We start from the raw sequence: 21977 nt of genomic DNA on the forward strand, positions 1-21977 counted from the left end.
CTTAAAATGCGTTTACTAACATGTACGAAATTAAAAAATGAAAAATATGTGGCTTTGCAATCCATGATCCAATATATGAAAAATCTGAAGTTTTATTGATTAGGAGGTAATTGATCTTTTTCTCATTCCTACTCTCCCCTACTTTTGACTTCTCCGATTCACGAAGACTTTTCTTGTTTCTTATGAGAAAATAAGTCATTGCCTTTTTCCAATGAGCTAACGGAAAATTGGCTAAAATAATGATAAACATGTTGCCAATATTGGAACGACACTTTTCCGTCTTTTTGTATATGTTGTCAATGTTTGATAAACATGTCTCCAATTTCTAATTGTGAGCAGTTGAATAACTAAGATTCATAAATCCATCATCTCAACCAGTTTCCCCAGACACATTTGAGTAACATTGTATGCATACAAACGTTTGGCCCGTGAGGGGGAGTTGTAAAATGCCACAAAACTACGGCATCTAGCTAGGAAAATGCCACAAAAGCAAAGAACTGAGCCATCGGATGTGGTCACAGCGGCAGTAGTGACAGATCTGCCCGGATTGAGACTGCCAGGACAAAAGAAAACAAAGGCGAAAACGACCAAAAACAGCAGAAGAAAGTAGGGAAAAAAATACAAAGGTTTAGGGCCATCAATAGAAAGCACATAAATATCGAGGATAATGATGCATGGAGGGCCATAAATAGAAAGCACCAAAATATTCTCGGCCGATCAAAACTTCAAACAAGAATGGCGTTGAGATTGGAGACGTGGTTGCTTATGAGCGCGGTGCTTGCTGCTTGCTGTGTCAAATTTGGATGATGCAGATTTAGATATAATTGCAAGGCTAAATCGAATAATCAGTCTTCATGGTAATTGGATATTCAGAAGATAACCTTTGTGGTGAAAAAATTAAGAACTAAACCTATGAGCCTCACGTGCAGCCTTTTGACTGTGACTTGACAGAAATTTTATTTTGGGGCTTATTTCCTAACAGTTTTCCTCACAATAGTTTAATTCCTAATTTTTTTTCACCACAAGGGCTATCTTCCGAATGCCGTATCACCACAAGGACCATTTATCTGATTTGGCCTAATTCAAAACACCCATGTGGGGGCTTGACTCAAGCCGCTTGAGATTAGTGCCACTCTGGATTTCCTTTATAGGCTGCAAATCAAAATAAAAAAACATGCCCTATCACCGGTTATGAACTTATATACAATCATTGGACTATCTCTTATCACGTGAGTCGTGTCATGTGATGAGAGCGATCGACGCATGATCATATACAACTGATGACACCAAAAAATGCTCAAATACAACTGGCAAAGCACAGGTTCATCAAATTTATGTGTTTCATACAGAAATTTTTTCTGCATATTCACACGAAAAAAAAAAAAAAAAACACTCCAGAATCATGCTATCATATCAATGCAAGGGGATCATACTTTATATTTCTGATGTGTCGATGACAACTTTAAACAATGGATCGTTCACAGGAAACCAACGATACATAAAATCTGTCAGAAGTTAACGTTTGTATCTACTTTCGGTGCACGTTATAACATTTACAAGACCTCAGAAAACAATGTTTTATTTGACTGTACTTATGTCCAGCAGTCTGATTTGGGCACAACATATGGTCAACAGCAATATCCTCACTTACCCTCTGTAACTTCAAATTATCATCTTAACTGCTCGACGTTTCCCCTTCTACTACCTTAAAAAATTTCATCTAAAACCCAAATTCTGAATAGCAATACCACCGTAACTAGGATTGTAAAATTGCAAACATATTCGGTGTTCCTTAACAGATAAGATGCAGCAGTAACGAAGAAACAACTACTTTGGACAACATAATTTACTGGTTGACCTTACATACTGCAACAGCAGGTTCATGGAGAAAACCCTTAAATGACAATGCGGGATGCAAAGGCCGAACCACGGTGGAAGATATGGATCTTGCACTCAGTGCTAGCCTATGGGTTTGGAGATTTGTCTTTGTGAGAAACTTAGCAGTGAGCACATGGTCTGACCTAATAATTTTGCCACCTGAAATAATCTTTTCTGGATCTAAACTTACCAATTCCTCCAACAATCCAGACCCAAAAATTAAAAACTTCCTCCCACACTATCCTATATCCAAGCAAATCACTTCAGGCAAATGACCCAAAGAAGTCATTCTCTAGGGTATGAGTATTTTCAAATTGCTCTAAATCGGCTAACAAAGACCAGTTTGAATTAAAAAGAAATGACTGAATATAGAAAATCGACTTTCTGAAAGGAAAGATCACAGTACCTTGACGATTCGGCAGAGCATTATCTGGAAGACTTCAAGTCATCTGCACGTTCTTCTTCGTCAGGAAGACACGCTGGGTCGCATTCTTCTTCTACTCCGAGCAACCAATACCATTCAAAACACAATCTGCACTATCAAGGTGGCAGGTCTCACATAAAACAAAGTTCTCAAAATTTTCTTGTCTTTCAAAAATTTGAATTTAGAGGAAAGCACATTGTACGATGCAGGTCCCTTCATTCTGTATATGGTTCGAGAATGTCATGTTACTCAATCAAACTAAAGCCGCAATCATAGGACTTCTAGAGGCCACTGAAAATCTTGTAAATACCATGAAGCAAAATCATAATGTCAAAACATCAAGGAAACAAGTCTCGAATAGGTGAAAGGTATCTTGAGTTTTCAAAATGATAAAATGCAATCCAAGAGGCAATAAACGAATGCTATTTCCACACGAGGAACAGCACCCAACCAAAATGTTACAAGAAATGAAATGGCTAATCAGACCTTACATAAGTACAAAGAAGACAAAATTATCTTTCATACCCATTCAAAACAGTTAGAAATGCAATATCTATTGTCAAAATATCACATATTTGCCTTCATTAACAATCAAACAGAGTTTAAATCAGCAGACAGAGCACTGCTAAAAGATTAACTATTGCCTCCAATCTGTATGCTTGTCATCTTAATACAGGATAAAATCTTGAAGCTGATAAAAGGGATGTTTATGCTGCACTGCACTATCTACAACCTGCTATTCCAAACAGATCATTTGTTCGTACTTCATATAGGAATATGCTAATTGTCATAATTTCTTAGTATTTGTTCAAATCCAAACAAATAAATTAATGAATAGAACCATCGAAAAAAATGGTTATGACAAGCTTTATCATGATCAACAAGACAAAAATCAGCTATTCCATTAACATTCTGACCAAAAAAATTTATAAGTACATAATGGAGACAATTATGAACTGAACCTACCTACAAAGATAAAAGTAAACAATACAACCTCCGAATAACCAAACTTCTTATCACTCTAGTTCATCAAGTTTGATCTCATGTTGTTCACCAGAAGAAAGGACTTTCACACTCACCATACCCCTCTGCCACTCTGAATCTCCCACCAATATCAACCTATTAGCATTTATCCGTGCTGCACGCTTGAATACCCTGACAGAGAACAAATTCAAATAACATATTGGAAACACAGTGATTGATATAGAAATCTACAAGCATCTCTAAGGGGGCAGGAAATACCATTTAAGCGGTTTGTTCTCCAAGACTAAATCAACACTTTGACCTTTCCCCCTGAGTATGGTGGCAACTGTTGCAGCTGCTTCTTTAAGTCCAGGATCAAGAGCACACACAATGTTCTCTACTTGCAGGCTGAGTTCCGGCAGAAGGCCCTTCTCCTTAAGCAACTATAATCCCCACAAGAAAATATCATATAGATGGCAAACCAAAAAAAAATTGGAATAAAGAAAAGAAATTAGTGGATAAGAATGAAGAATATTTAAATACTAGGAGCATTATCCAAAACATAAACTCTATTTTAGTAGGTAAAAAACTTCATAAAGCAAGGAATAGGATATATATATTACATAAGTTTCAACTTACTTCCACTATGACAGCATCACCAAATCCAAATCCACAAGCCGGAATGTCATCACCACCAAAAGTAGAAAGCAAGCGGTCATATCGCCCACCACCACAAATGGCTCGTAACTTTCCTCCTCTATCAAAACCCTGAAAAAAAAATTTATTTGTCAGGAACTATCTTCTGCAGTGACAAAATTGGAAGCAATTTTATATACTTACAAGGGAGATCTAATCACCATAATTAAGTAATCATGCATACATAAAAACAGTTTGTCATATGGCTGCTTATTTTGTCTGTCACCAGCACAAATGTTTGTTGTTACACATAGGCACAACAATGCAGAAGTTCCAGTATGTTCTACATCTGAAATTTTAGGAGAACAAATTTTCACATCACTTGTCTCGTAAGTAATGAAGGTATTACAACCAACTTTACACTTCACACCGAACAGAACTCTAAAATGTTCCAGTAGTATTTAACAAATGCTACTAAATTTTGCTCACAGATCAGTTAAATGCATTTCAGTACATCCAAATTTATAAATGTATAAACTGGCAGTGAGATAATGTCCAGAAACTACATCCAAAGCAGACTGATGCCCAAAATAGACACGCAGTAACATATATGATCCCCAGGACATTATTCGCACACAAAAAGGTAATAGCAGATTATAAAGAAATATAAAGAAATATCATCAACTACCAGGAGCAATAAACAACTAAAGAAAATGGAAATGATGGTAGAACTCAAATCATTCTACGAGCATGACTAATATCTGCAATGTCAAAATTTTAGGAGGGAAAACACATGGAAATCCTAACCTCGAAAACAATACCAGTGTAGTAGGCAAGGCCACGAACAATAGAAGCATCAAACTGGATCCATTCAGAATAACCAAATTTGTCAGAAAGAGAGAATAGTTGTTTCAAATCAGCAACTGCTTCCCCAGCATCTCCAAGAACCTCTACATAAGAAAACATTGAAAGCATATTAATAATCGCCCCATCACCTTGGAAACTCTACTCACAAACGATTGCCAAAATAATCCAACAACTCTTTGAAAAAATTATACAGTTCAATTTATTGTGGCCGCAATTCATGTTAACTCAAGTCTCAACCCACCTCCTTACTATCCCTTCCCACTTTCCCACTTTCAAATCTCAACATTCGTTCACTTCTCTCTGATCTACGAGTAACTACTAACTCCTGAATTCATCATCACCATTACCCAAGATAATTGTCTATTTCTCTGTCTGTTCATTTCTTATAGAGGCACACCTTAAATAATTCCTTTTTGTCATCTATAAGTGTTTATCCACCTTCACCTAATATACGAAAGCTTAGTTAAGCATTATCATTTTCAATATCTATGTTACATTACATTATCTTGTTACCCTCACTAATGTTCCTCGACCATCAAGAGTACTTGTAATTTCTAGCAGTTAAAGCTTTTGCGATTAGCTTTTTAACAAACAAATATCACAATGGTTAGTAAAATAAATCATTTGTACAAAAGTTCACTGATCGTAAGAGAAGAACTGGTTAAAATTTTTTATTATTTCAGAACAAGTGCTTGGGAGAGACACGAGTCTCAAACAATCTCAGACAATCAAATCAGGTTCATGCCAGGGCGCTTGACTATGGAGGCAATCTCTCTCTTACAAAGATCAATGAATCGATATAGAGATATGCAAAAGGATTTGCACAAGATGAAAAAGCGTACGATAGGATCCCAGAGAACTTCTTTGGAGGATTCTAGAGAAGAAAGGAGTACGAGTAGAATGTATCCAAGCAATAAAGGATATATATGATGGAGCAAGGACTGTATAACAACTCATGAATGACAAATTGAAAGTTCCCATAACCATAGGGTTATACCAAGGCTCAGCATTAGGTCCTTACTGTTTTGCATTGGTAGTGGATGAGGTAATGGGACATATTCAAGATATATCCCTTGGTTGCTTTTCGCAGATGATATAGTGCTAATAGATGAAACGCAGAAGGGTGTAAATGTGAAGCTTAACCTTTGGCAGGAGGTGTTGGAATCTAAAGGTCTTTGCCTCAATACGTCGAAGACAAGAGTATATGGAGTGTAACTTCAGTGGGAATGGGGTCAAATAAGATAGGGGTAAGGATTGGAGATCAGAAAGTACCAAAGAGTGAACGCTTTCGCCATCTTGGATCTATCTTGCAAAAGAACGGAGAACTAAATAGAGATCTTAACTATAGAATATAAGGAAAACTAATGAAAAGGACTTGAAAACTTTGAGTTTTAACGATAAGAACAAAATACAGGGTAAAGTGAATAGTACAAGGATTGACTTTTTAGTGTAAAAATGTGATTTTTCGTTAAAGTGAACAGTACTAGGAGCTTTTCGTTAAAGTTCCCTAGAATATAAGCTGATGGATTAAAAGGAAGAGTGCATCCGGTGTGTTGTACAATCTTCGTAAGCCATAAAGCTCATGAAATTTTTTTGGATAAAGTATAAAAAACTACCTCAACTATTAGTGTCACGACACTTTCATACCCCATCTTTTAAAATTAACAATGTCATAACTCATCTTACGAATTTGTGCCAATGTCAGACCTCCGTCAGTTTTTCTGTTAAATGCTGACGTGGCAAAAAACAGGACCCATTTTTATTAAAAAAATAATTAAATATTAAAACCAAAAACAAAAACAAAAAACAAAAAACCAAAAAAAACCCATCAACCCATGTCCCCCCCCCCCCCAAAAAAACCCAGATCCCTTTCTCTGCGTTCTTCCCCACCCAACCCTCTCTCTCTCTCTCTCTCTCTCTCTCTCTCTCTCTCCCTGCAACCTGCATCCCTAAAATCCCAAAACCCAGAAACCATTCCCACCCGAGTCAACACCACCGGCGAGCTCTCAATCCTCTTAGCCAATGATCGCCGATTAACCCCAGACCCTTCCCCGCCACTCCCACTGGCGTCGGAGCTCTCCTTCTAGCACCACAAGTGCTTCTGGTTCCCCCACTTCAAATACCACGGCAAGTTGAAATTGTGCAGAGGCTTCACCCTCTCAGAACCCATCGCCATGGACTTCACCTCCACCCTCTCTCCTCATCCGACCCGCCTATATACACCATTTATTGAAAACTCAGACCAAAGAGAGCCACTCTGAGATCACAACTCTCTATTTCTCGCGCCTCCTCTGATTTTCTAGGAAAATCTCAGAATTTTCTGGGAAAAACAAAAAGTTTTTCTATTGGGATTGTTGTTGTTATTGTTTTGTTTTTCTCTTGCAAATCGCTGGAGGGGCAGACTCTGGGGGCGAGGAGGAGAAGGGAATGTTGTTGTGGAGGTTAGGGCTAGAGTTAGGGTTTGGGGGCGATTGGGGGTCATGGCTGTCATCGTTGGAGTCAACGACAAAGGTAGGGTTGTCGTCTATGGGATCGGAGAGGAAGGTTGGGGGGGACGGGTGGGAAGGATTTATGGGTTTTGGGATTTTAGGGATGCAGGCTGCAAGGAGAGAGAAGGGAGAGAGAAGAGAGAGAGAGAGAGGAGAGAGAAAGGGTTGGGTGGGAGAGAACTCAGATAAGATAAGGGGATCTGGGTTTTTAGGGAGGGGGGACATGGGTTGATGGGTGCTTTTTTGGTTTTTTGTTTTCTTGTTTTTTTTTAATTTTTAATATGAAATTAATTTTTTAATAAAAAATGGGTCCCGTCTCTGGCCATGTCAGCATTTAACAGAAAAAGTAACAAAAAAATTGACGGAGGTCTGACATTGGCACAAATTCGTAAGATGAGCTATGACATTGTCAATTTTAAAAGATGAGGTATGAACGTGTTGTGACATCAATGGTTGAAGTAGTTTTTTGTACTTTACCCAGTGTATTAAAAGCGTGAGGCGTGGGCGAGGCGTCCGAGGGGAAGCCCGGCCTAGGCGTGAGGCGTGAGGCGAAGCCTCACGGGACCTAAATTTTTTAATATATACACTGAGCGTACACATATATTATATTAAAAATAAGAAGATTATTAATCAATAATCACCCTGAGCACACATATATTATAAATATGTATACACATATATATACATATATTATATTATATATGCATAAAATAGAGGATGAAAAGCACAATGAGCACACATAACAATGCACGCAAACAACACACACATCCATTATATAAAAAATAAAAATCAGAAAAAAGGCATAGAGACAAAAGTGCAAGGAAGAGGTATGAGGCAGTTAAAATCCTACTCAAAATTTGGGTTTGGGAGTAAAGAAAAAAAAAAAAAAAAAACTCACTGAGGCGCGCCTAGGTGGCTCCGGCGAAGCCTTTCGCCCACTCCAGCAAAACTGAGGCGTTAGCCATGGCGCCCAACCTCAAGGGCGCCCTAGGCGCGCCTCAAGGCGAGTTTTTTAAAACATTGACTTTACCCAATTTTTTTATATTATGGCAATAACGCTAGCAATGCTTTATGGCACAAAACGTTGGGTGGTCAAGCATCACCACGTGCAAAAAAAAGTGTAGCGAAGATGTGAATGCTTCACTGGATATGTGGCACACGAGAAATGACATAATTAAGAACAAGTATATCTATGCTAAAGTATGAGCAGTTATAATTGAAAATAAGATGAGAGAAAATTGGTTAAGGTGGTTTGGACATGTGAACCAAGGATCTACAGATGCTCCATTTAGAAAATGCAATTATGAGATAAAGGCTCAGGTCAAAAGGAATAGAAGAAGACCTAGAAAGACTTGGAACGAGACTTTTAGAAAAGACATGGAGTACTTGGAGCAAACGGAAGACTTGGCGCAAAACCAAGTTCAGGGGCATTCTACGATTCATACAGCTAACCCCACTTAGGGATAAGACTTTGTTGTTATTGTTGTATTTCGGAACAAGTACTACTTACCAAAGGTTCCCATCGGCATACTAAAACTTTTTGTCAATTTTATCCAATCTATAGAGTCTAATAATCTACCATCAAACTTACAAGTGATGTCATTGCTAAGCCAATGTTTTAAAAACGTGCCCCATGGCGGCTTTGGAGGCGGGGGCATGTTGGGTTTTTGGCTCAAAATTAGGATGATGCAATAAATTAGGTTTGTGTTACCTATTTGGTTTTGGTGTCCTATTTGGGTTTGGTTTTTACTTCTTAGTTAGTTTCGTTGGTGGAGAGATTTTATTAATTACCTATTAGGATTCTTATTGTAACCTAAGTCCTATGCACTATAAATAGGACCTTAGGGTTAGTGTCTTTAGAGTGGCTCATTCGTGTGGCAATTTGTTGAGAGTCAATTTGTGAGTTTGTGAGTTAGAGAGCAATTTGGGAGAATCTTCTTAGTTTTGGGTTCTCTACTCGTTTGGTTTAGGGTTTGTAATTTGTGGGATTTGGGTTGTGAGAATTTAAATACTCTTTTGTAATCTCCATTTGTTTAGTGAAATTCCTCGCCATGCTTTGCTCGTGGACGTAGGCTTTACGCCGAACCACGTAAATCTCTTGTGTTAGTTTGAGATTTTTTGTTTTAGCTTTCACCTACGACGTTGATATTGGTACTTTATTAGAATTCGCTTCCGTTTACGCATAAAAGTACAAGTGGTATCAGAGCCCAGGTTTGGGCTTGGGCTTTGCTTGCGGTCACTATGAAGCCTTCTGTGTCGTCGGTGAAAGTTGATATTAAAAAGTTCAACGGCAATGACTATTTGGCAATTGAAGATGCGTGCTTTGTTAGTTCAACAAGGGTTTTTGAAAACACTAAAGGGTGTGAAGGCTTTGCCGAATTCGTGGACTGATGAAGAAAAAGAAGACATTATGGAGCGGCCACTTGGAGCAATCCTGCTGACTTTATCGAATGAAGTCTTGCGTGAAGTTGGTAGCATCAAATCTGCATCAGAGTTGTGGATAAAATTGGAGAGCTTGTATATGACCAAATCCCTTGCTAAACAGTTGTATTTGAAGAAAATTTTGCATACTCTTCATATGGATGAAGGTACGTCAATTCATAAGCATATTGATGAATTCAATAAACTTATGATGTATTTGAAAAGTGTGGATGACCAAATTAGTGATGAGGATTATGCGATAACTTTGTTGTGTTCTTTATCTCATTCGTATGAACACTTTGTCGATACCATGCTATTTGGTAGAGAAAGTCTTAGTTTGGAAGATGTTGAAGTCCCTTTGAATTCTAAAGAGCTAAAGAATAAAGTGTCTGACACACAAGATGGAGCTTTCGTAGTTCAAGGAAGGAATAAGAAAATGAGCAAACTTGGAAAGAACACTTGTAGCTATTGTTATATGGAAGGTCATTGGAAAGTAGATTGCCCTAAACTCAAGGGCAAAAAGAGGCTTTTTGATAAGTCTTTTGTTAGTGTTGATGCAAACATTGTAGAAGATCGTTGATCTGAACTCCTCTAAATGTTATGTGAAGAGGTGGAGCTTGGTACTCAAGCTCTTTGGGTGGAGTGCAATTCGCATTTTTTGTTCGTATGTTCAAGCTTTTGCTTGGATTTTGTTTCGTATTTGTTAGTTTCCATAATGGAATTTGTTAGAGAAAGCATTGGAGGAAATTTCAAGTTTGAAGACTTTTGGATTTTTTGAGTCTAGGTGGAGATCAGTTTCAAAAGAATTTGGTGCATGTTTGCGTTTGTATTTTGGTATCCCAAATTTGGAAGTTTGCTAATTTCTCGCCGAGGTGGAGATTGTTGGGTTTTTGGCTCAAAATTAGGATGATGCGATAAATTAGGTTTGTGTTACCTATTTGGTTTTGGTGTCCTATTTGGGTTTGGTTTTGACTTCTTACTTAGTTTCTTTGGTGGAGAGATTTTGTTAATTACCTATTTGATTAAAATTTGGATTTATTTCCTATTAGGATTCTTATTGTAACCTAAGTCCTATGCATTATAAATAGGATCTTAGGGTTAGTGTATTTAGAGTGGCTCATTCGTGTGGCAATTTGGTGAGGGTCAATTTGTGAGTTTGTGAGTTAGAGAGCAATTTGGGATAATTTTCTCTGTTAGTTTTAGGTTCTCTACTCGTTTGATTTAGGGTTTGTAATTTGTGGGATTTGGGTTGTGAGAGTTTAAACACTTTTTTGTAATCTTCATTTATTTAGTGAATGCTTTGCTCGTGGACGTAGGCTTTACGCCGAACCACGTAAATCTCTGGTGTTAGTTTGAGATTGTTTGTTTTAGCTTTTACCTACGACGTTGATATTGGTACTTTGTTAGAATTCGCTTCCGTTTACGCATAAAAGTACAACAGGGCAGGGGTAGGGGTAAAAACATCTATGCCCTGTGGGAGTAGGAGAAAACTCACCTAGACGTGGTCGAGGTGCGCGTTAGACAGTACTGGACATTTTCTTTTTTATAAAACTTCTCAACTTTCTTCGTTCGACCCTCGAGTCCGCGACAACCTTGCACTCTTCTTCTCTTGTGAAACACTATAACCCTCCCTTTTCTTCTTCGCGCGATACCACCAACTGAGTAGCACCGCCACTGCCACCACCCAGAAAAGAGGGAAAGTGATAGCGTTATATGTGGACTATATTAATGTTGTAAAATGAGTGGATATTGGCAAGAGAGAGAGAAGAGAGAACGTATGAGTGAGGGAGTGTACTAATGAACCAATATTTATACTATATATTTCCTCCTTTTATATTTCTTTTCTTGTCTAGTTTAGTTGAAAGTTTTAAGTTTGTGATGGTTTTGCCATTTTGTGTTTCTAGGAGCAATAGGATCGAGTTTGGTGGAAAAATATGCAAACGGTGAAATTTTTTAGTAATTCCAATTGGAGCTGATTCACAAGAGATTGAAGATGATCATATCAAGTTTTCAGCTCAAAAATTCCCAGTTTAAGAATGAACAAAGCAGACGTTTCAAGCTTTCGAAGGACATCTCATTCATTGAAATCTAAGGACTTTTGGTCTACCAAACGTTATGGCCAATTCTGCCCATTCTAGCTAATAAAATAAGAAAGTAACTGCACCTTGTGCTTTGCCTTGTCATCAACACTCGGCAGAAAATTGGGTTTTAATTCCACTCATTGGCCTTTGGAGCAAAAGAAAAGCCGAGAGGAAAGTGCAGAACACGGCAAAGGGGGAGAAAACAGAGGGAGAGCAGAAAGCAAGATGTAAGGGGTGCCGCAGCTCCAAATTTGAAGAGAAGAAGAAGCATTCTCCTCTTTTTGAGAAGATGATCGCAGAGCTCATCTTGTAAAAAATGGTGGTTTTCTTTCTTTGATTTTTAATGGATAATTCCTTATGTATTAAAACAAGTACGTGTAACTAATTTCCTTTTTGCTAGAGTGAAACCATAAGCCTCAACATGATTACGTAGATTTCTCTTTCAATTGCTTAAGTGTTGTTTCATGCTTGCTTTGATATTTTCAATCACTGAATTAAACTATCTATCTGCCTTGATACTTGATCACCATTAGGATGCTTAGAAAAGTCATCAGATGCAATATTGAACAAATGTCACGTTAAAATTGGTTATGCTTCTTGTGATTGAGGATTGTAATTTCTCCTAAGTTAAATATCATACTTTTAAGGATTACATGGTTTAACAAAAGGATTTTCACCAAGATTAATGAATCACTCATGTTTATATTTAATCCAAATGTCATAGATAAATTGCATGTAGTGGTATGTGTTTTAGCTTGAATGTCACAAGTAAAACATAGACAAGGAAAACCCAACCTTCAAAGCATGTGTGTTTTTTATTACTTAAGAAATTGGAAGAGCTACGTAGGAGTGTTGTTGGTAAAGGTTGAACTCTAGAGCCTCATCAATCTAATTTTCTTCAATTATTTGTATTATCTTGAGTTTCTATATTTACTTGTTTTGTTTAGTTGGATCACTATTCTTATAAGCCAATTCCCATTTTAGATATTTGTTTAAGTCACGTATAGTAGTATTTAGTTTCGTCAAATTAGTGTAGTTCTTAGAGTTAACTAAGTTAAATACACAAAAACTTGTAAATTGTTTATATCAGTCCCTAAGGAGATCGACCTTACTTGAGTCAATCTATACTATAAACACTTGTTCTCTTGCAAGAATTTTCTATGATTTAACCCTTGTTTTACAATTAGTAAAATCGCTATCATGTACAGAGGGAAAGAGAGTGGGTGGGGGATGTATGTTGGACCATATTAATGTTGAAAAATGAGTGGATATTAACAAGGGAAAGAGACTTTTTTACCATTTTATATGTATGTGGACCATATTTGGATGAATGATTTCTTTTTTTGCATGTTTTTGAGTTAAACATGTTTATGACTTGTGCACTTTCGAACGACAAACAATATTTCTATACAAAATATTATAATTTGTATATGTAACTATGTACAATATATATTTATATATAGATTATAAATTTTTGATCTACGAGGGCGTGAGCCGTCTAGGATACCGAAATATTTAACATACCCTCTTACAAGTTTATATGCAAACACCTGGATATTTGTGCTGATCTGAGTATACATACGATATATTTTCACATCTTGGAGAGGGGGAAACACGGTTATTTTACCTTTTATTGCCAAAAACTTATATATAAATACTTTCTGAATCAATATTGTTAAGACCAACCTTCCAGCTTTGTCAATGACTTTATGGAAAGAATTTGCAATAACTGTTCAATAGCCTCTTCTGATACACCAGCAGATTTCAACTCATTTTTTATATCATCCACTGGAATCTTCTCTATCTGTTTACAATTCAAATCAAGAAAAGAATAGAAACTTGTAACAAAAGTCTATATTTTTTGTTAGGGTGTATGATCATGCATAAGAAAATGGAGAAAATATTGTAAAGAAAATATCATATTCATTGTACTATCAGGCTTAAGAGCAAGACTAGATTCTAGATCCAAAATGCATACAAAGTTCAACGACTCTCACCGTAAAAGGCACATGTAGACACTATACTCATACATATGTGCATATACAAAAGAAAATACAAAAGCAGAACATCATACTACAATTATTGAATGTCAAAGGAACTTCAATATATCGACATGAACTAGCAACTAGCGTACTTCAAAGCAAAACTTTGAAAGAACTTTTTCAAAATCTAATAAGTTAAAGTTATTAAACTAACAAATAATCTTAGTTTTTTTTCTCAGGAATGTATAATCAAACAAATACAATGCCATCCCGGCTTTCACATAATAATTTTTTTTTAAAGAACAATAGTAAAAACCCAGAACATAATTAGCTGCAATCCAAAACTTGCAACCTTTCACAATTTACCTTGTCTATGATGATGCATACTTTGCCAAATAAAGATTCGGGTATGGAATAGCGCCTCAGTACTTCTTGTAAAACCTATAATGTAGAAATGTTAGGCCAATAGGCAGTAGTCATAAAATCAAAAATTTAAGTATTTAAAAATGACATGAAAACTCATTCAGAGCAAACAGTGGGAGAGCTTTTCCAAAATAATTGGATGTGTCAGTTTCTTTTTCGATAAGCAACTTGAGAATCATTTGGTAATACGATGTCAAAGACCTCTGAATCAAGTAGTCTAAGTTCATGCCATGAAATACCATCCGCACCTTACGACTTGAAACCTTAAATCCAACATCTGATGCCGTAATTCCTAATCGCTTGAGGAAAGTGACAATTGAAGAAATAAGTTCTGCTTCAGCCTAGCACATAAAGATAAAAAATAAAACTAAAGCTTGTTAGGGAAATGCATATAACACAACATACACAAATACAACATCATCTGAAACAGATTGAAATTTCAATCAATGCAAGAGTAAGAGGTATCACAAAAAATCGCATAATCATATAAGCGATACAGCGGAATCAGCTCCATACCGTAACCTCAGGTACACCAATAATATCCATATTCCACTGGTAATGCTCCCGACGCCGCCCCCTTGTCATCCTCTCGTACCGCCAACACTGCCCAACGGCAAACCATTTCAATGGCAGGGACAGAGATTTTCTGGACAGGAAAAAACAAGGGGATCAAAAATTTTGGCTTCCTCACCTGGATATAAACAAATCACAGAGTAAATAATAAATATATAGATACACATTATACACTTATACAACCAAGTCTTTAACTAGCAAAGTAACATGATCAGCGGAATCAGAATCGCAGTACCCTTTCTGTATCACCAGCCTGGCCAAAGAAGGAGTGAGCTCCGGCCTCAACGCGACGCGACGATTGCCTCGATCTTCGAAGCAATACAGCTACACGATACAGTGCAATGTAGGTATATGAATATATACATTTATATATGTATGTATGCAATTCAAATTCAAGCAATGCAGGTAAAAGAAACGCTGAGAAAATCAGCATACCTGGTCACGAATCTCCTCCCCTGCTTTTCTGATAAACAGCGCCTCCGTCTCGAGAACCGGAAAGTCGACCTCTTCGAAGCCGAACAGCCGCGAGACCTCTTTGAAATTGTAGAAGAGCCAGTTGCGGAGGCGCATATCTTCGGGCGGGAAGTCCCTGGTGCCCTTAGGAGGGTTAACGTCGACCTTCTGCAGGTCATCGGTGGCCGGCGCCGGAGATAGAGCCCCGATGCGACCGCCACCGGTGGCATTGGGGGTGAGAGAAGAAGCGGCCGGGGAGAGTAAAGAGAGGGGTCTAGGGTTTGGGGTGAGAGGGGGTTTGGGGAGGGGCAGTCGAAGAGCGCGAGTGAAGGGCTTGTGGAAGATAAGGAGGGAAGACGAGACTGCAGAGAGCATGGCGACGGTGGTGAGGGCTCGATTGTCTTTTTGGTTACTGGGGTCTTTGGTTGTTTTGATAAAAACGCAGAGGAATAGGTTGAAAACAACGAATGGATATGGCGGGGGCCCAAATTGAATAGTGAAAGCCCAAATATTTTTAGTAGGATGCCATACAAGCCATTGTTTTTTTTAAAAAGATGGACTTAGGTCCTCGAGGATTAAGGAGGAACACCTTCTCAAGGAACAAAAATACACAGATACGAACATGAAACCTCCGATTAACAAACTATAGCTTTCTCCGCAGTTAATAGTTACTTATGTGTATGTAAAGACCAAAAATCAATTACGATAAACAAGATAAGACATTTTATGAATAGAAAATCGAGGTCAAGATTTATTCCTAAGGAAACGCCATCACATAATAAACTTTTCCTTAGAAGAGAGAGAGAACCGAGTAGTCAATTGTTGCAAACAACACAAGAAGCCGGTATCAACACTAGTGCTTGTCCTTGGGAATATCCTTTGGTGGAACCTTTGATTCCAGTTCCTTGGTGATTCTGAGAGAAAATCCATGAAGTCGTATTAAGATGCAAGACCACTAACAAAAATATACGAAAGCAGAGTACATTATTTCCATGATAATAAACATAAAACGGCGTATCACAATTCATCAAGTCCTCAAGATCACACTTAAAAAATATCCCTACGCAATCATCAATGTCCACTGTCCAGGTTTGGCTGGACAATGATTTGTACATTGCACCAGTGTTTGATAACAAATCATTCTTGGTTTATCTTAAAAACCATGGACACAAAGAATAGAACCAAGTAATACGATAAATGAAAGTCTTTTATGATCTGCCCTTCTATTTGAGGGCTGATTCCAAATTATAGAAACTAATGCCCTGCTCCAACCAAAAGATCGAGACTAGGGTAATACTGAAAAGCTAAGATAAGAGAGAAAAGGCATTGGAGATAGTATCATTTGAAAGATGCCTAGTCATTTAGGTAACACAGTACATCTAAGGCTTCTAAAAGTTAACCCTTCAAACCCCCACCAAACACACATCTCTCATACAGGAGGCCAATTTCCACACCATTACTTGCTAACTTACAAAACCATCCTCTTTTCCAACATCAAGACAAAACAAACGAGAATGGTACATGATAACATCATAAATATCTGAATATAAAGCATATCAGGTGTAGCAATCTGCTGAACGTTAACACTTATCCATGTTAAGAGTGAGACAGGGTTAAGCTAAACCATTTTCAAGAAACATATAGAATTCAAACGAACTGCCAAATTAAATTTTGACTAAGTTGAGTAGCTACTTGCACACTTACAAACAATTTCATAGTTAACATATTTTACAGAAAAACAAAACGAAAAAAAGAATGAGAGGAGGATTACTTGGGCGATTCTTCCTCAAACTTGTAACACTCAAAAGTTTCAAGTTTATGAAGATTGTTGACCTCTTCGGCCCCTTAAGCCCCTTCTTGTTGGCACTTGTAATTTTCCCCTTGATGTTGATGGTTGAGCCCTTCCCCTTACAATGGGTGGTCGTGGTCGTGGAGGTAGTGATTGATTTTGACGTTGTTGAACTTGTACTTGAGGTGGTCGAGGAGGTGGAGGTGGCATTTCATTTTCTTGTGTTGTATTCTCCTCACCTCCCAAATTAACCATGTCTAAAACAATAAACCACAAATCATTTACATTGAATTATAGTCTAATAGATAATAAATACTAAGAAAATAAAAGATGAAATTAAATTGTTTACTTACTTCTTTCTAAGCGTTTAAGCTCCTTATAGAAACATAATTTGTCAAGGGTAGGCTCCTTATAGAAACAAAATTCTTTTCCTCTAAGCCAATCACTAGTACACACTAAAGCCTCAACCATTTTAGGTGTTAAGGAAGCTCTAAAAGGATCAACAACTCTCCCACCAAGACTAAAGGCATTCTCACTAGCAACGGTGCTACTAGGAAGGGCCAATACATCCTTAGCAACTTTACTAAGAATTGGATATTGACCACAATTTCCTTTCCACCAATCCAAAAGATTGAAACCCTCATATGTTAGGCTTTGATGTGGATCATTGAAGTACATATCCACTTCATTGGCTATCTCATTTTGTTGTGCCTCCGCTCTCTTTCTTTGGATCTTCTTTGCCATCCTTGAAGCAACATCAATATCTACCATCACACCCCCCGCCCCATCATCTAGTACAACACTTGATCTTTGCTCCATATTTGAGGTAGCACTACTATTAGTACTACTACCACTACTACTACTAAGGACCACTCCCTCCTTATATGCATTATACAACTCGGTTACATAACCTTTAACCCTTACTTTCTCCTCCCTAATTTTGTCACATCCATAGCCGAGCTCTTCTAGATTTGTCTCCAACATATCAAATTTGTACCTCGGGTCGAGTGATTGGGCCACAAAGAGAATAGGATTCACCTTTTCAATGTCACCCCAATATTTGTCAAACTTGAGCTTTATTGAGGTAGCCACACTTTGCAAAGTGGCATTAGAGGCGTTTGAAATTTGTTCTTCTATCTCCACTTGCAAGGCAATCACCGTGCTAAGTATTAAGTGTGACGTTGGAGTAAGGGTTGCACTCAATGTCAAGGTGGCATCATAAATTTTTTTGAGAAAGTGAGCAAAACTCACCGACCTTTCCCAATCATCCACCTCCGGAGGACCCACCCGCTTGGCCTTTCTTGTCACCCCATCAACCTCTTTCGAGACCTCCTCTTTAAAGTAAGCAATGAAAGAGTCACACTCAAAGGCCATCTTAGATAACACTTCTTTAAACTTGAAAGCACTATTAAGCATTTGATAAGTGGCATTCCACCTTGTGACAACATCAAAAGGGATACTTGACATCCTATCAAATCTCAACAAGACACAATATTCCCTAAAAGACTCCAACCTTGCCGGGGATGAGTGTATAAACTTCACACAATTTCTTATGGCATCAATCTCCCTACTAAGCTTCGTCATTCCATCCTTAACTATCAAATTGAGGATGTGACAAGCGCACCTCATGTGCAAGTGAGCCCCATCAAGTAAAAGAGTACCATTTGACTTGAGTCTTCTTTTCATGTATGCAATAGCGGTGTCATTTGCACTAGCATTGTCAACAGTAATGCTAAACACCTTGTCTATGCCCCAGTCATTCAAGCAAACCTCTAAACATCTTCCAATATCATCACCTTTATGAGAAGTAACTTAGACAAAGTTTAGGATCCTCTTATGTAACCCCCAATTAGTGTCCAAAAAATGAGCCGTGATGACCATGTAGTTTATCATTTGAATTAAGGTCCAAGTGTCGGTTGTAATACTCACTCTCAACCCCTCAATCACACTTTTTATTTTTGCCTTCTCTTCAACATACAACTCCAAAACCGCCGCCGCTACCTTATGCCTATTAGGAAGTTTGAACTTTGGATTCAAGTCACGAATAAAATCTCGAAAGTCTTCTTGATCAACCACCCTAAAAGGCATCTCCGCTATTATAATCCACCTCACACATCTCCTATCAAGTCTTTTTTTATTGAAAGTGTGAGTGACAACCGGACCTCCCATCCTCGCTTGTGTCAATGTAGGTTGGTTCGGATCCACATTCTCAAAGAGACTAGAACCCGGGCATTTCCTCAAATGCTTAAGAATTCCCGTTGTCCCATAAGTTATAGGGTGTGTCGGTACTAAGAGTTTGCAATGCTTGCATTCGGTCATGTAAGATTTCTCCCCATTATTATCGGTGATCGTTACCCTCTTAGCATCATTCCACACCGGACTTTGACCCTTTCTCCTATTGCCCTTTTTCCGAGGAGAACCATCCCATTGTCTCACTACTTCTACTTCTTCTACTTCCTCTTCCCCCTCTTCCCCCTCTTCTTCTATTTGTTCTAATGCAATATCCTCCTCCACATCCAGATCATCATCCCAACAATCTTCATAATAATCATTATGCAAATAATCTTGAGGTGAGGGAGTGCCTAGTTGAAGGGTACCACTAGGTTGAGTTTGTTTTCGTTTTCCTAATACCGAGACTATATGTGTACTAGATTGGCTACTAGATCTGTCCATCCTAACAAATAAAATAACAATGCACATTAATATATCACAACCACAGTTCAGCATATATCCAAATTCCAAACAATAAATAAACTAAATGGTTCAAAAATCTAAGCAGATTCTCACAAAGATATAAGTAGCCCCACCCCCACAATCTGAGCAGATTCTCAAAAATCTGAGCAGATTCTCAAAAACCAGCATGTTTCTAAACTAGGAGAATATAAGTAGCCCCACCCCCACAAAGATAATACAAACATGAAAGTTGGAACCCACAAACAAGAGTTTTCAACACTTACTTGTAGCGCTTGTATGCTAAACCTTTAAAAGCTGCTCGAGAATAAATGATTCAAGAAAAACAACCTGAAGAATAATAATTCAAGAAAATAATTAGTAGAGAATCATAGTAGACTAACATGCTTAACATATATTGTGTTTTCAAACCAATATGGATACAATGCTTAACATGCTTCATGGAATACAGATAGAGCCGAATTCACCAAACCAAGTGGGTCAAAGTAAAATCTCAATGCCTATAGTAAGTTCAAAGTTTACTTCTTTCCCAAATACTCTTCAGATTGGCTACTGATGTTTTTAACCATTTACCCAATTGAAATTAGAAATTATACATCTAGTAAAAGCAATAACAGCTATAACATCAACAACCAAAAGTAAGAAAATTCGTCAAAGAATGGAAATAGTACAAAGAAGTAAGCATCTTATTTGTCAATTAGCTAACTAACAGTTAATTATGTGATTAGGCTATAAGGGTGCGTTTGGTACGCAGACGGGACGGAACGGGACGGGACGGGACGGGACGGAACGGGACGGGACGAGACGGAATGAAGGTGTAATTTTTGAAAAAGACATGGGGTATATTTGTCTTAAAATGGTAAAACATTATGTTCCACAGACGTGGAACAAACCCGTTCCAGGGGGGCAGGTGGGATGCAAAAATACCCAAAATATGTCCCGTGGAACAGCCTGTTCCACCCATTTTTGGCGCACCAAACGCGGGACAGAACGCCTCGTCCCGTTCCGTCCCGTCCCGTCCCACGTACCAAACGCACCCTAATGGAATCAGGAAAGCTAATCATCTAAAACATTTTGACTGAACTAAACTAACAAAATCGTTAGCAGTTAAAACTTTAAACCATTTGAAAACTTCAAAGTAGAATCTACCAACAAAAAAAAAGACTCTACAACTGACTATCTGTTTACTAATCTCATGACAAAATTCATCATAACTCACTCATTCATCTCACATAAGTTTCTCCTTCTATTTTAGCATCCCTTGGGAACGCAAAATATACACACACACACACTGACACACTAGATACACACACACACACACACACACACACACACACTAATTTGTTGGTCTTAACCCTGCATCAATCATAGAAGCAAAAACACTTATTACATATGTAATTGGTATTTTTTTCTACCCAATTCGAAAAATTCTTTCAGAGAATATGCAATCATTTCATATTACAGAGAGAATACATACTATCATTTCAAATGACGAATATATACTAACATGCAAATGACGAATATATACTATCATTTCAAAGACGATCCCAGATGAAGAGACAAAATCGCAAAAGAAAAGAGAGAGAGCGAGAGGTGTGTGTGTAACGGTGAGATAGAGAGATTTCAGAAAACTAAATTAATTACCTAATTTGGGGTGAGAGTGAGACTCAGACTCGGTGTGGTGGTGAGACCGTGAGAGAGATCCCCAGTTCTATGACCTGACCTGTCCGTGAAAGACAATCGCCCTAGAGAGAGAGAGAGATAGCGAGGGAGAGCGGTGGTTGTGTGGTGAAGGAAGGCTGGAGAGTCAGAGACGAGAGTATGGTGTGGTGGTGGGCCGGTGGCTGGTCGGAATTCGACAGTATGGTGAGGGACGACGTTGGTGAGGGCTGGAGGCTCAGGGCTGCGCTTCGAAACAAATGAACGGAGGAACTACAAAAGTGAAATGTGATCTGACCTAAAAACAAATCAACGACACAGATTAAATCCAAAACAATCAACGGTTGAAATAATTCTCTTATAATTAAAAAATTATATATATATATATATATATTTTTTTTTTCGGTTCGGTATGGGAATACCGAAAAAATGAAATGCAATACCAAATCCCATACCGAAACTTTCGGTTTGGTTTGGGATTACATCCCAAAACTTTCGGGAATTTTAGTTTGGGATTTTTTTGGTTTGGGATCGGAATTTTTTTGGTTTGGTTTGGGATTTTTGGGATTTTTTTTCTAGCCCTAGTTATAGTTCCTTATGCGTTAAATTCTTGGCTCTCTATTCTTCAGTCAATCATGCTCATTCAAA

General features: G+C 37.9%; 2 protein-coding genes across 10 annotated transcripts in view; both read right to left on the bottom strand.

Moving 5' to 3' along the window:
- Positions 1–21977, bottom strand: part of LOC126618408 (uncharacterized) — a 90259-nt gene that overhangs the window by 35079 nt on the left and 33203 nt on the right. The window lies entirely within an intron of this gene.
- On the bottom strand, positions 233–15623 carry LOC126618406 (histidine--tRNA ligase, chloroplastic/mitochondrial-like). 9 transcript variants are annotated; one of them, XR_007621700.1, is made up of 12 exons: positions 15173–15622; positions 14973–15061; positions 14681–14810; positions 14413–14505; positions 14108–14182; positions 13446–13563; positions 4709–4851; positions 3905–4033; positions 3545–3708; positions 3382–3457; positions 2285–2410; positions 233–1152 (listed from the first exon to the last, which is right to left on the bottom strand). XR_007621700.1 is itself a non-coding variant. In XM_050286457.1 (12 exons), the coding sequence occupies exons 1-11, from the start codon at positions 15563–15565 to the stop codon at positions 2305–2307; spliced, it is 1521 nt and encodes a 506-aa protein (XP_050142414.1). In that variant the 5' UTR covers positions 15566–15623; the 3' UTR covers positions 233–1152; positions 2285–2304. The 9 variants fall into 9 exon arrangements, 5 of the variants coding, with proteins under 5 accessions (XP_050142414.1, XP_050142415.1, XP_050142419.1 ...); XR_007621699.1 differs by having other exon boundaries at positions 3269–3457; XM_050286457.1 differs by having other exon boundaries at positions 2285–2415; positions 15173–15623.

This window comes from Malus sylvestris, chromosome 4, assembly GCF_916048215.2.
Source record: "Malus sylvestris chromosome 4, drMalSylv7.2, whole genome shotgun sequence".
Taxonomy (NCBI): domain Eukaryota; kingdom Viridiplantae; phylum Streptophyta; class Magnoliopsida; order Rosales; family Rosaceae; genus Malus; species Malus sylvestris.

Coding starts and splice junctions, on each gene's coding strand:
- LOC126618406 (XM_050286457.1), bottom strand. CDS start 15,565: ATGCTCTCTGCAGTCTCGTCTTCCCTCCTTATCTTCCACAAGCCCTTC. Junction 4,852..13,445: donor GTCATTGACAAAGCTGGAAG/GTTGGTCTTAAC, acceptor TTTCTTATGTAG/AGGTTCTTGGAGATGCTGGG. Junction 3,709..3,904: donor GTGATGCTGTCATAGTGGAA/GTAAGTTGAAAC, acceptor TGGGGATTATAG/TTGCTTAAGGAGAAGGGCCT.